Here is a 14345-nt window from a genome sequence, read left to right on the forward strand (position 1 = left end):
CAATGAATCCAGCAAAGGTGGCTGCAATGTCGAACAAGCCCATAGACTTCCATTGAATCAGAAAAAAACGAGAGAGTGGGATGCATAGACTGTAACAAATAGTGGGATGTCTCGCTTCCTTTTCCGTCTCTGATTTCAGAGATGTTACAACAATAATGGTGGCTCCTGGGGGAAAAAAATAATTTCACAAATAATTAATTTGAGAGCAGTCTCATATTTTTATCTATACATTTTTAAATACAATAATTTACATCTTCATTATCATGGTATTATCATGGTAAAATTTTATTTTTAGTTACAGTATTTGCTAATTCCAATCATTTTCGCTCAATGTATTGCGGTTCAAGTGTTGGTATAGGCCGCTGATCCTCGAACAGTCCTTACGATTCAGAATTTGGGCAAATGATTAGCCTGCTTTGTGGCCTTGCCCCCCTACACTACGTTTTCGTCTACCCCTCCGCTTGTGTGACGCGAGTCCCGCCTCCCTACGGCCCGTGTTATGCCCGCTTCCCTCCGTCTCTTCAGCGTCCCTTCCCGAGCGACAGAGCTAGGTTGTTAGTCCCCAACACGGAGCAATACTACTGACACCAGCGACTGACTGAAACCGAGGGGAAGATGGAGCACAGAGACCCTCATTTCAACATATTGTTAGCTACGGATTCTTATAAGGTGAGTGGGCGACGCCAGTATGTTAGTGCGACTATGCGTATGCTCAGTGTGAATTGAATTCTATCAGCCAAGGTGGTTGCATCCTCCAAGGCTATCACGCTTGCCGTGGTCGCTTTCTGTGTCAGATCGCTAGGCCAAATGGGGAGGAGAGAGGGGCAGGTAGAAAAGGTAGTATCGCATTCCGAAAGGATCCTCTTGCCTATTTTCATCTCGGATGACTGACGGAATGGCCACTGACGAATCTACGCAGAGCTCACCTTCGCGCAGCTAGCTACGCTTGCTAGGCAGGCAGCTAACGAATGAGCAGAGGCGGTAGCTAGCGCAAGCAAGCAATGAATTGAGCGGGTGATTTTGCTACCAAACCGAGGGAAGGCTAGTTTCTGCAAGAGACGTAGTTAACAGACTAGCGTCTCTGGTGTTACTATCCATTTCCTTACTTTGGGAAAAACGATGGCAGATCCTGAAACAAAAGCGAAACTTTAGTAAGCCTTTGGAAACGCTCTAGGTCTTTTTGCAAACCTTTTTTGACCGTCGATATTGTTGAAGACGGAGGTGGAATGAGTTCATTCAGCGCACATCAAATGAGAGATGCATGCTGTATAATTCGGGCTGTTTTTGACTGGGTTTTACGTGTTATTTTCTTTGAAGAAAAATCAGCTGTCTGCTGATAGGTACAATTATAGACCTTGCAGGCAGAAATGGTATAGTTATGACTGACTGCTTTTGTCGATTACAATACTACGAGAAATGTATTTATTTCATCCAAGCTGTCATATCAACTGAATCTCTCACTCACAGGTCACACAATACATAGTCTTATTTTTATACCATTGTGGCACAACACTATTATGTAAACATAGTGGAACTGATATGTTGTTTCTTCTTTACCAGATGGACAATAATAAAGGCTGCACAAAGCACATTAATCCTATTATATTTGATGAGCCAGCATCAACTGTCCGTGCTGTGATGATGCTGTTCTCTGGACTTGTGTATGTAGAGTGGCACAAAAACATCTGTCCTTTGGGCTCAATGCCATACAGTGACTTGTCAGCATCTGGAACTAGAGGGCCTGTGAGGATAGAGAGGGGGGGGGGGGACTAAAGGCAGGGCACAGGCTACTGTGACTGATACACCATAACATGATGGAGGGTAATAAAGGGTAATAAAGTAGGCCCTAAAGTTCCTAACCACTGTCCTAAAACCATGGAGGAATATTGGATTCTCAGTGTTCTTTCTTTGCCATGCAACGCTTATGTTGTTTTGTTTCACAACCCCTGGTCTGGTAAAATACCCCCAAAAAGTGAGATTTGTGAACAGAACAGAATGGAGTCAAACGGCTCCAAACATTAGCTTTAATCTGGGTCAATTGTGCTTCATGAAAATATTTTATTTAGTCTTTCTCTCTCCTGTTGTGTCCCTATAATTCAGAATGTGTGCATTCAGACTGAGCCGGTTGGCTCCATCCAGCAGCCAGTGACACTCGGGGCTCATCACACGCAGGGGGCTCGTCTGTCTGTCAGAGCGGAGGTCCTAGTGGACTGATTCCCAGGCCAGCACTGATCGATGTAGGCACAGTTCTAGAATCAGCTAACCCATCGGGGGAGATGCAAAACTGACCTTTGGTTCAATGGTTAGGTTACTGGTTAGTTCATGAGGTCTTGTGGGGGGCTAGTGAAGGATGGGACAACATTGGTTAATAACCTAGGCCGAGTGACCTGTTGTGTAGGCTATGTCATTGTATGTGCAAGGCCAGTGCAGCCCAGAGGTAGGACGGGGGGAGGGTCAGAAGTAACACCGTTTTACAGCTGACTGAATTCCCGGAAGGTGAGAGAGAGATTGGTGTGTGCGTGCCCAGAGACGAGGACACAGGACTGTGCCAGCCAGATATGCCGCTGTAGAGAGGCCAGTGTAATTATATGTACATAGTAGTCGTGGCTAATCAATAAAAGCATCGTCAGCAGATTTGCTCATTACTCTGTGTTTGCGTTATTTACTGTTCCATCTGCTCCGCGGCCCGTCTCTCTTGTCCCGCTCTTTTTTTTTATAACTGTCCCCAATGTGCCCATCCTCTCCATCTGTTCCACACATACCTGGGTGTCCCGGGTGCACCTGGAGAGAGTGAGATGTCACCAAAGTACCATTCAATCTCTTTAACTGTCATTTTATAGCCTGACGTTCTGATGTATTTTATCCATGTTGTCTCCTCCGTCTTTGCTCCAGGTGACGCACTACAAGCAGTACCCTCCCAACACCAGTAAAGTGTACTCCTACTTCGAGTGCCGCGAGAAGAGGGCTGACCCGACCAAGAACAGAAAAGTGAAGTATGAGACGACGGTCTTCTACGGCCTGCAGTACATCACCAACAAATACTTAAAAGGTAAGGATTGTATTGATGTCCTCATAATGCAAAATAAGACACCAAAGCCTATATAAATGGCTCTTATTTGAGTTAACATTCTCTACCACTAGGCCTTGCTACTAGTCTGCATAGTTGAAGTGAAGAGAGTGATCCTTCCTGTCTCTGCCAGCAGGAGAATCACGGTCATGTGATCAAGGCTAGCATATCATTTAATAGGTGCTCAGATGAATTCTACACCATGTACTGGCAGCGTCTGAGGCTCTGTAGCATCTAGACTGAGCAGGGGAGAGTCTCAAACCCATTGAATGAGAAGTTCAGAGGTCCCTCCCCAGGATCACGTTTCAGTACTTTGACAAGCTATCCTTTCTTTCTGCCTCACTTGGAAGTTGTGATTCATCAGTCCTCTTGCTGTGAAGATCTTACCTGGAGAGTGTGTGTGTGTGTGTTTCAATTGTTCTTGTTTTACTATACTTGTGAGAACTTTTGGTCCTTGCAAGGATAGTAAAACCAAACACACACACACACAAGGAAAAATGTAATTTTTGGCTAGGTTAGGGTTACATTTAGGGTTAAGTGCAGAGGTTTGGGTTTAAGGTTAGGATAAGGGTGAGGGAAAATAGGATTTTAAATGAGAATCAATTGTTTGGTCCCCATAAGGATACAATGAGCTCTAAAAGTATTGGGACAGTGACATATTTTGTTTTTGTTTTGGCTCTGTACACCAGTACTTTGGATTTGAAATGATACTATGAAATTACAGTAGTTTTTGTGCGTAGTCCCCCCATTTTGGGGACCAAAAGAATTGGGACAAATTCACTCATGTGTATTAAAGTAGTTAAAAGTGTAGTATTTGGTCCCGTATTCCTAGCACGCAATGATTACATCAAGCTTGTGACTCTACAAACTTGTTGGATGCATTTACTGTTTGTTTTTGTTGTTTCAGATTATTTGGTGTCCAATAGAAGTTAATTGTAAATACTGTATTGTGTCATTTGCAATAAAAGTGGCTCCAAAATGACACAATACAATATTTACCATAAATTTCTATTGGGCACAAAATAATCTGAAACACAAACAGCAAATGAATCCAAGAAGGTTGTAGAGTCACAAGCTTTGATGTAATCATTGTGTGCTAGGAATATGGGACCAAATACTCAACTTTAGATCACTTTTATACGATGGCTTTTGAGAAGGAGGCGTGGAGAGAGGAATCAAGGAAATGCAATTGGGATTCTCCCCAGGATCACGTTCCAATACTTTTAAAAGGAATCCTTCCTTATGATTGACCTAACGTCAGTGGTTAGGATTTCACTACCCAGTAATGTCCAGTCAGTGATTACTCCACGGTAGGAAGTAAGGAAAGAGGACGCCTTTTATTTTCACTGTATTTGAACAGGGCCTAGACTACAGCTCCTCCTCTGGTCATCAGTTATTGTAAAGGGAGCTTAGAGCCTCCTGTTGCGGCTTAGCTGGATGTCCCACCTTGGGCAGCCTCAGCCTAGACACTGATCTAAGCTCAGTTTCTCACTCCGTACCCTAATGGTGCCTGCCCTAAGGTTAACGTTTATAGAAGGTTAAGCTGATTCTAGATCTGTGTTTATTCTTCCACACAGCATCAGAGAATGGAACTCAACGTGATTTCACGGCGAGGCAGAGAGAGGTGCTATAGAGAGCTTTAGGACTAGCGTGGACTGGAGACAAAGGAACATCTGCTCGTTGAGCCCCTAGCAACACAAAGGGCAGCTGTGCTAGGGGCTGCTAGCATTGATTCACTACAATGATACAGAGTTCTACCTGTAATAATCAGCCTTAGAATAACATTTTCTTAACTTTGCTTTTATTTGTCTTCAAATAACCTTTTAAAAAATACCAGCCTTGTTACTTTATTGCAACGGGGTCGTAATCAAGCACACGTTGGTGTGTGTGTGTAACTGTTAAGTTGTGGTTGTGTGTAGGTGTGCTGTGTATGTGTAGCTGTATACATTGTATGTGTCCCTAGCCTGTAGCATGTTCTGCAGCAGGATAAAGCCGCTCTGTAAGAGGGAGAGAGACGCTACTAATTTAATAGCACACGGAAGGACTAGAGCACAGGTGTCAAACTCATTCCACGGGGGGCCGAGTGTCTGCGGGTTTTCGCTCCTCCCTTGTACTTGATTGATGAATTAACATCACTAATTAGTTAGGAACTCCCCACACCTGGTTGTCTAGGGCTTTATTGAAAGGAAAAACCAAAAACCTGCAGACACTAGGCCCTCCGTGGAATGAGTTTGACACCCCTGGACTAGAGTTTGGAATTCCAATGCTTCTCTCTCTCCTCCCCCTTTACTCTCTATACTCACCCATCTCTCTCTATACTCACCCTTCTCTCACTCTTTTGCTCTCACAAACTGTCACATCTCTCTATCCTATACACTCCACTTGTTCACTGATGCTTCAACCATTTAACCGCTCTCTCTCTCTCCTTTCTGTCTCCTTTCTCTCCTTTCTCTCTCTCTCTCTCATTTCTCTATCTCTCTTTCCTTCCTCTCCCTCCAGGGAAGGTGGTGACTCCAGAGAAGATCCAGGAAGCAAAAGAGGTGTACAGGGAACACTTCCAGGATGACGTCTTCAATGAGAAGGGCTGGAACTACATACTGGAGGTACACCTACACGTTTGTTTTACTACAGTGAGCTCCAAAAGTATTGGGACAGTTTTGCCTCTGTATTCCAGCACTTTGGATTTTAAATTATACAATGACTATGAGGTTAAAGTGCAGACTGTCAGCTTTTCATTCATATCGGGTGAACCGTTTAGAAATTGCAGCACTTTTTTTGTTCATAGTCCCCCCATTTTAGGGGACCAAAAGTATTGGGACAAATTCACTTATGTGTATTAAAGTAGTCAAAAGTTGAGTATTTGGTCCCATATACCTAACACACAATGATTACATCAAGCTTGCGATTCTACAAACTTGTTGGATGCATTTGCTGTTTGTTTTGGTTGTGTTTCAGATTATTTTGCGCCCAATAGAAATGAATGGTAAATAATGTATTGTAATCATGGTAGCATCCACATTAAGGTAGAAGTGTTTAGAAACATATTCTATTCTTATTTACAATAAAAGTGGCTCCAAAATGACACAATCCATTATTTACCAGTCCCCACGAGAATAGTAAAAACACACATCCACAAACAGGTTTCAGGTCAGATCTTCACAGCGAGAGGACTGAGGGAGAGGCCATAGAGATCACATTAGATGTTTCTCTGAACTCTGACATCACTACACAGTGGTAGACCTAGTACCCAATTAGGCCTACATCATGCTTCCCTATGAGTACCAGACGTTGAAAATACGTGTTTTTGGTGGGAAAGACGTCTTTCAATCAATTTTGCTCACTGGGTTACTAGTGCTGATCAGGGTCACTTAAAATATATATATATATATTTTTTTTTTCTTGGGGTGGATCAGCTTAATATTGCGGAAAGAATGTTGCTTCCAATGTAATTGTCTGCATCATTTCCAATCCCCCATATTTTTTTGGTAAATATATATATCCATACACATACCTATATAGACATACATACTTTTTTAAAGAATATACCTTTATTATTATTCCCCGCAAACCCTACCACCGATCCCCCAATTGGAGTAAACTGATAAACTCTTCTGCTTTTACCTTCAATTTATACATCTTATACACATTTTACAGACACAGTCTACTTTATAACAGTTCTCTCTTGTTTGTTCTTAGTCCTTCCTCTATTTCTGATGTCCATCCAGTTTGATTTCCACTTGTAACTGTGCTATTTCACAAAAGTTCCGAACCTATATACATTTTACAGATCCTGTATGCTTTACATTGTTTATCTTGTTATTAGTCCCACCCTTCATCTCCATTCAACCCCTCCCATCTATCTCTCAACATCATCCATTTCGGATTTCTATTTGCCATATATTTTTCAACTGTGCTGTTTCACAAAAGAATTGAACCTTCCTATTCTCATAGCTTCTACAGATTGTAAATTTAAAAATATTTTTTTTTGCTAAAATAATTAATATATTATTGATTGATTGACTATGGCTTTTCAAATCACCCAGTATTTCTATCTGTAGCGTTAGTTCTAGGCAAATGTTGCAATTCTTCAGCCATTCCTGGACCTGTGACCAAAAACGAGCGACATATGGACAATACCAAAATAAATGATCTAATGACTCTGCCTCCTCACAGGGTCACTTTATTTTGATTAGTGTCCTATTGCAATTTTTTCTCCCATTTTATTGTTTTAAGTATCTTAAAATTCGTACTTTTATTTTACTAATATGATAAAGAAAATGGATCAGACCGTGGGCTTTAGGGTAAATGTTGTGTGTTGCAATGGCTGCTGTAACGGTTGTGTGTGTATTGCAGAAGTATGACGGCCACCTACCCATAGAGATCAAGGCGGTGCCGGAGGGAAGTGTGATCCCACGGGGTAACGTCCTCTTCACCGTGGAGAGCACCGACCCAGAATGCTACTGGCTCACCAACTGGGTGGAGGTGAGTGTCAGTGGGGGGGGAGCGGCAGCCATTTTGGAATGGAGTGGATTTATATGGCATTATTGAATACAGAATCAGTCAGGTTAGTGGGGGGGAGCGGTTAGGTCTCTCCATCAATGTGACTGGATTGGGTCCTTCCTGTCTGTTCCAAATGGCTCCTTAGAGTCCGTGTGGCTTTCGGAGACTGCCTGATCTAAAATAAATTATCATATTTATTTAACTTCACTCCTCACTGTCCAAGGCCCTGCCCCTAGAGCACACCACACAACACTGCCACAGTGACTCTGCACTTTTTAATTAACTTACGATGAGAGCCATCAGTCTCTCTATCTGTAAACAACCTCCTCACGTATCCTTCCTCTCTGTCTGTCTAGCCTGGAGTGTCACTAGCTAGCTTCTCTGACTAGGATGGTTACTATGGGTGCTGCATCACAAATGGCACCCTATTCCCTAGGGGTGAAACGGTTCACAAAACTCACGGTTCGGTACGTTACAGTGGTGTCAAGGTTTGGTACGGTTTCGATACATCGACAAAGTAAGTGCCTGAGAAATATGTCATTTGTATTTAGATTTTCCATTTATTATGATAGTAAACATGGGTAGCTTGAATTCCCAGGAGCATATGGAAACAAAGGGACATCAACAAAAAAAAAGCAGCCTTATAACATGAAAATAAAAGTAATTTAAAACAGAACTTCAACAAGAGTGAATAGTCCAGCAGCATATATCAAAATTAAGTCACATAGCAGTGACTTAAACAAAATAGGACCACTTGAGACTGATTACTTGAGAAAAAAAATCAAATATCAGATTTTCACGTTTTTCTTTAAGAAGATTAGTCTATCCACATTATCTGCAGTGAGCACAGAGCGGCTTGCTGTGACAATGTCAGCCGATGTGGAGAACAGCCTCTCGCTAGGGACAGAGGTCCCAGGCACAGCCAGGTAGCGCCTTGCTAACATGGCAACATGAGGGTATATTAAATCTTTGGTCTGTAAAGTGGATCATCATCCAGGGGAATACAGTCCACTTCCCTGTATGAGGTCACTCTTCCTCTATGACCTTGACCTTCGACTTGGTTCCCTTCTCCTGGGTCGTGAACAATTCCCCAAAAAGCTCAGCCATGGCAGACTTCTTTTCTGGAGGAGAATCCCTGTCGTCTCTGGAGAAGAGATCCCCGTCGCGGACCAGGATGTCTTGCTCCCAGACAGGCTAAACAACTTTTTTGCCCGCTTTGAGGACAATACAGTGCCACTGACACGGCCCCTACCAAAACTGCGGGCTCTCCTTCACTGCAGCCGAGGTGAGTAAACATTTAAACGTGTTAAACCTCCGCAAGTGCAGGCCAGACGGCATTCCCAGCCGCGTCCTCAGAGCATGCGCAGACAGCTGGCTGGTGTGTTTACGGACATATTCAATCAATCCTTATCCCAGTCTGCTGTTTCCCACATGCTCAAGAGGGCCACCATTGTTCCTTGTCCAAGAAAGCTAAGGTAACTGAGCTAAACGACTACCGCCCCGTAGCACTCACTTCCGTCATCATGAAGTGCTTTGAGAGACTAGTCAAGGACCAAATCACCTCCACCTACCGGACACCTAGACCACTCCAATTTGCTTACCGACCCAATAGGTCCAGACGACGCAATCGCAACCACACTGCACATCTGCCTAACCATCTGGACAAGAGGAATACCCATGTGAGAATGCTGTTCATCGATTACAGCTCAGCATTTAAACCATAGTACCCTCCAAACTCGTCATCAAAGCTCGAGACCCTGGGTCTCGACCCCGCCCTGTGCAACTGGGTCCTGGACTTCCTGACGGGCCGCCCCAGGTGGTGGGTAGGTAACAACATCTCCACCCGCTGATCTCAACACTGGGGCCCCACAAGGGTGCGTTCTGAGCCCTCTCCTGTACTCCCTGTTCACCCACACTGCGTGGCCATGCACGCCTCCAACTCAATCATCAAGTTTGCGGATGACACTACAGTGGTAGGCTTGATTACCACAACGACGAGACGGACTACAGGGAGGAGGTGAGGGCCCTCGGAGTGTGGTGTCAGGAAATAACTCACACTCAACGTCAACAAAACAAAGGAGATGATTGTGGACTCAGGAAACAGCAGAGGGAGCACCCCCTATCCACATCGACGGGTCAGTAGTGGAGAAGGTGGAAGTTTTAAGTTCCTCGGTGTACACATCACGGACAAACTGAATTGGTCCACCACACAACAGCGTTGTGAAGAAGGCGCAGCAGCGCCTCTTCAACCTCAGGAGGCTGAGAAATTTGGCTTGTCACCAAAAGCACTCACAAACTTCTACAGATGCACAATCGAGAGCATCCTGTCGGGCTGTATCACCGCCTGGTACGGCAACTGCTCCGCCCACAACCGTAAGGCTCTCCAGAGGGTAGTGAGGTCTGCAGAACGCATCACCGGGGCAAACTACCTGCCTCCAGGACACCTACACCACCCGATGTCACAGGAAGGCCATAAAGATCATCAGGACAACAACTACCCAAGCCACTGCCTGTTCACCCCGCTATCATCCAGAAGGCGAGGTCAGTACAGGTGCATCAAAGCAGGCCGAGAGAGCTGAAAACAGCTTCTATCTCAAGGCCATCAGACTGTTAAACAGCCACCACTAACTTTGCGGCCGCTGCCAACATACTGACTCAACTCCAGCCACTTAAAAATGGGAATTGATGGAATATATGTAAAAATGTACTACTAGCCACTTTAAACAATGCCACTTAATATAATGTTTACATACCCTACATTACCCATCTCATATGTATATACTGTACTCTATATCATCTACTGCATCTTGCCATCTTTATGTAATACATGTACCACTAGCCACTTTAAACTATGCCACTTTATGTTACATACCCTACAGTACTCATCTCATATGTATATACCGTACTCTATAACCATCTACATGATCTTGCCATGCCGTTCTGTACCACCACTCATTCATATATCTTTATGTACATATTCTTTATCCCTTTACACTTGTGTGTGTGTATAAGGTAGTAGTTGTGGAATTGTTAGGTTAGATTACTTGTTGGTTATTACTGCATTGTCGGAACTAGAAGCACAAGCATTTCGCTACACTCGCATTAACATCTGCTAACCATGTGTATGTGACTAATACAATTTGATTTGATTTGAGAAGGGTTGGCTCCTGTGGCACCTGTGGCTTGACCCTGCAGAATTAAATTAGATGAAAATGACTATCTCTGAAGTGGCTTTAAAAATATGATTTGTTGTTAGAAATATATATGAGACACTATTATGACAATTATTACTTTATAATTAATTGTTAAATCACTAATTAATAAATGTCACATTAACAAAATAAATACACTACCTGTTGTATATTGGTCACAATCTCTGCTGTGAGTTCATTGTAGACTCTCAGACGAGCAGCAACATCCAGGTGCAGCAGGGACTTGAACCGGGGGTCCAAAGCGGTGCTCTTGTGTAAGAAGTCTTGGACACCAGGGTCAGCATATCTAGGCTCCAGTTTAACTCTGACGGCAGTCTTGACATCCCTTACTGCGGGTTCGTCTTCATCAGATGCCACCATTGATTTCAGGATCATTGTTTTCACAGGCAGGACCATGGAAACTGATGGAATGCTCTCAGTGCAGATCAGTGGTGTGACTGTTTTGAGAGGTTTGCACACTTTGAGACTAGCAGAGGAAGTTATTACATTTTCAGACAAAGTCACTATCTTTGACAGCCTTCCTCACAGCTTGATCAGTCAGTGTAGAATACAATACAACTTTCTGCTCAAGGTATCTCTCAACCATGTCATGGCTTGAATTCCATCTAGGAGGGACATCTTGGATTAGTTTGTGGTTTGGCAGCTCCAGCATCTCCTGTTGTGTCTTGAAAACATGAGCAGCAGTTGTGCTTTTATGAAAGAAGGATACCACCTTCCGGGTCTTTGCTCGGAGGCGAGAGATTGGATTCACTGACATAGCTTTTTGAGATGCTAGATTAATAACGTGAGCAAAGCATCCTATCTGTGGCCCCAGTCCAGCTAGTGTAACTGCATTTACAATATGTCGAGCGTTGTCAGTGGTCACAGGAATCGTTACATCATCCCTCTCCAACTTCCACACGGCAACTACTTCCCTCAGCTCTTCCCCCAAGTTTACACTGGTGTGACTACTCTCTAGGGGACGTGTTTGAAGGACATGGCTTTTTATCTGCCACTCCGCGGTATGAGACGTTACAGTAAGGTAGCTCTAGACGTCCAACTGTCTGATGTTAGAGCAACAGAGACCGCGTTTCTGACGACTCGCTCTCACGCTGTTCTTTTGTATAAGGCAGGTATTAATGTCTGGGCAAAATGTGTACGGGAAGGAATAGTGAAGCGCGGCTCGACCACTTTAAACATGTTTCCTATCGGCAATGAACAGAGCCTACATGTTGTTATCCACCACTCGTTGGCAATCTCCGTTATAGTTTACAGGGAAACTGAAATGTTCCCAGACGGCAGACCTGAATGATACTGGGGCGTCTTCTAGTTCTGACTCGTCAATGCTTGCCATGTTTCTCCTTTGCATTTAACTAACTGCTAATTCCTTCATAAGCGAATTGCGGCTACGACGCCCTCGGCTCTGTTCTCGCTGGAGTGAAATAACTAATGAGCGGAGCTGCAGACAACTATAAACAACTTTATTACTATGTGGATATTTTTCACACGTTAATTTATACGCCATTGGTTTATGCAAAAAAAAAAAAAGTGCAATGTATATATCCCTATCTATAATATATGATTAATGTATTGTTCGCAGTGCATACCGAACCGTGCATCGTGAACCCTGTACCGAACGGTTCAATACGAATACACGCACCGTTTCACCCCTACGATTCCCTATATAGTGCACTTATTTGACCAGAACCCTGAGAATAGGGAGCTAGGCCCCGTCTCCACCATTAAGCAGTCACTCTGCAGAATCACTGATCTACAAATCATCTTGCCTCCCGGATGATTACTCGTTTTGCCATCAAGATCAGTGAATCTGTGCGGTGTCTTTCTCAGGCYGATCTCCGTGAACGTGCAGAGTAGCTCCGCTGAAGAGCAGACCGTGGACTTGCTGGTCTGACACCATCACATGATCATATTAGCAGTGGTCACCAATCGGTCGATCGCGACCTTCAAGGCATTCCTCGTCGATCACCAAACTGTAGAAAAGCCAACGATAAAGCACTCCTTTAAAAAAAAATGTTTTGTCTTGCACTGTTGGCAGTAGGTGCACTTGATTCAGWAGCCCTGCGCGGCGGGTAAGCGAAGTGTTCCCATTTTGAACTATTTAATTTGTCTGACGGGAGAGCTAAATCAAGTGCGCTTACTGGTTTGTTAACTGGATCGCTCAAGTCACTGCCTATAGCTTCCACGACCTCACAGAAAAGTTTGATACTAGTCTACATGAGATTTCATACATTTTTTAAAACCATGACCAGAGAGAGAGAGAGAGACAAAGAGATGTTGTTTTTATCAGTAAGTTCATGTTTAAGTTTGTATTCATCACTGTCAACACTGTTTTTAGTCAACACAAAACATAAGATGCGCTTCTCCTTACTTCAACTCCCGCTGCAACCAGCACTGCAGCTGCAATGAAAGAGTAGCCAAGTATATCGATAGGCCTGTGTTTTTATTATTAACAGCTCATCGTGTCTATTTTAATATCGAGGAATATTTCACTTACTCTGGTCATAGGAACAACATGAATAATGCAGTGCGACTAGAGTTTCGCCATAAGGTTTAAGACGGTGTCCCCTATCTCTGGTCAGCCTGACCTGAGGGGTTGCTCCCTCAGATGCTGGTATCTCCAGTAAAATAAAAAAGCAAATTATTTCAACTTATGCTCCGCTGTGCCTCGCAAGTTAATGTTGCATAGACTTACATTTTTTAAGCCATGTTTTTTTCTTCTTTTCTGAGCAGTAGATCTCTGCTTGCTTTTTAACTCAGAAAATGTTGGTGACCACTGTATTATACAGTATATTATGGTTTGGCTCTGGAAGTATGGGGCTCTGTTAGCCCCATCCACACTACGGTGCTCAATGGCGCCCCCCCTCAGTCTCCACCTGGCATTACTGCTGTAGATCACAACATCAGCATCACTGCATGCGTCGAAATACAACCAGTCATATAGTAGGCCTGTATGGCTTCAGTTCCTTAAAGATGATCGTTTTCACATATTGTGTTGTAGTTTTTGGAGCTGTGGCTGGCAACATCTTGTGGTAGCGTGTGAGAGGTCAGGTAACCCTGCATGTATAGATGTAGTGATAACCTTCTAGGGGTTAACAAGGTGTTTCTGACCCTGTAGAACGTACAGATGACACGGCACACACACGCGCACACACTCTCACGGACATACACACTACACAGCTCCTAGAGGGAGAAATATGACAAAACACACACTCGTACATGGCGTGATAATATTGACTCGCCCGTTCAATGRTGACTGGACTGAGACAAAGACCCAGGCATCTAGCTGCCAGCGGGCCACGGCTAAGTAACTCTGTCCTGGGCTTGCCGTGCGAGGAATCCCCCCCATCGAACCCAGTGTTTACTTGTGGATGTCCTCTCCCTGTCCCTTTCCCAGGGAATATGGGTCTAGCCCCTGAGCCTCCCAAACAGCCCACTTCCCCTTCCACATAGCAGGATAAAGGGTCTGTCAAGAGGGTTGGTTTTGGGTTCATGTTCCAGCTCACTACACTGTGATGGGGTGACTGGAGGGTGTGGATGGGGCTGTGGTGGGGTCAGAGGGATTTTTT

The 14345-nt window shown here is 44.0% G+C and overlaps 1 protein-coding gene across 1 annotated transcript in view; it reads left to right on the top strand.

The window, feature by feature from the left end:
* Positions 1-210: 210 nt before the first annotated feature.
* Positions 211-14345, top strand: part of nampt1 (nicotinamide phosphoribosyltransferase 1) — a 21329-nt gene continuing 7194 nt past the window's right edge. The window contains exons 1-5 of the mRNA XM_070434707.1: positions 211-669; positions 2893-3049; positions 5567-5670; positions 7421-7549; positions 10972-11033. Of these exons, the coding sequence (XP_070290808.1) occupies positions 616-669; positions 2893-3049; positions 5567-5670; positions 7421-7549; positions 10972-11033 (506 nt within the window). The 5' untranslated portion in view covers positions 211-615. The remainder of the gene's footprint in view (positions 670-2892; positions 3050-5566; positions 5671-7420; positions 7550-10971; positions 11034-14345) is intronic.

Source organism: Salvelinus sp. IW2-2015, linkage group LG24, assembly GCF_002910315.2.
Source record: "Salvelinus sp. IW2-2015 linkage group LG24, ASM291031v2, whole genome shotgun sequence".
NCBI classification, from domain to species: Eukaryota; Metazoa; Chordata; class Actinopteri; order Salmoniformes; family Salmonidae; genus Salvelinus; species Salvelinus sp. IW2-2015.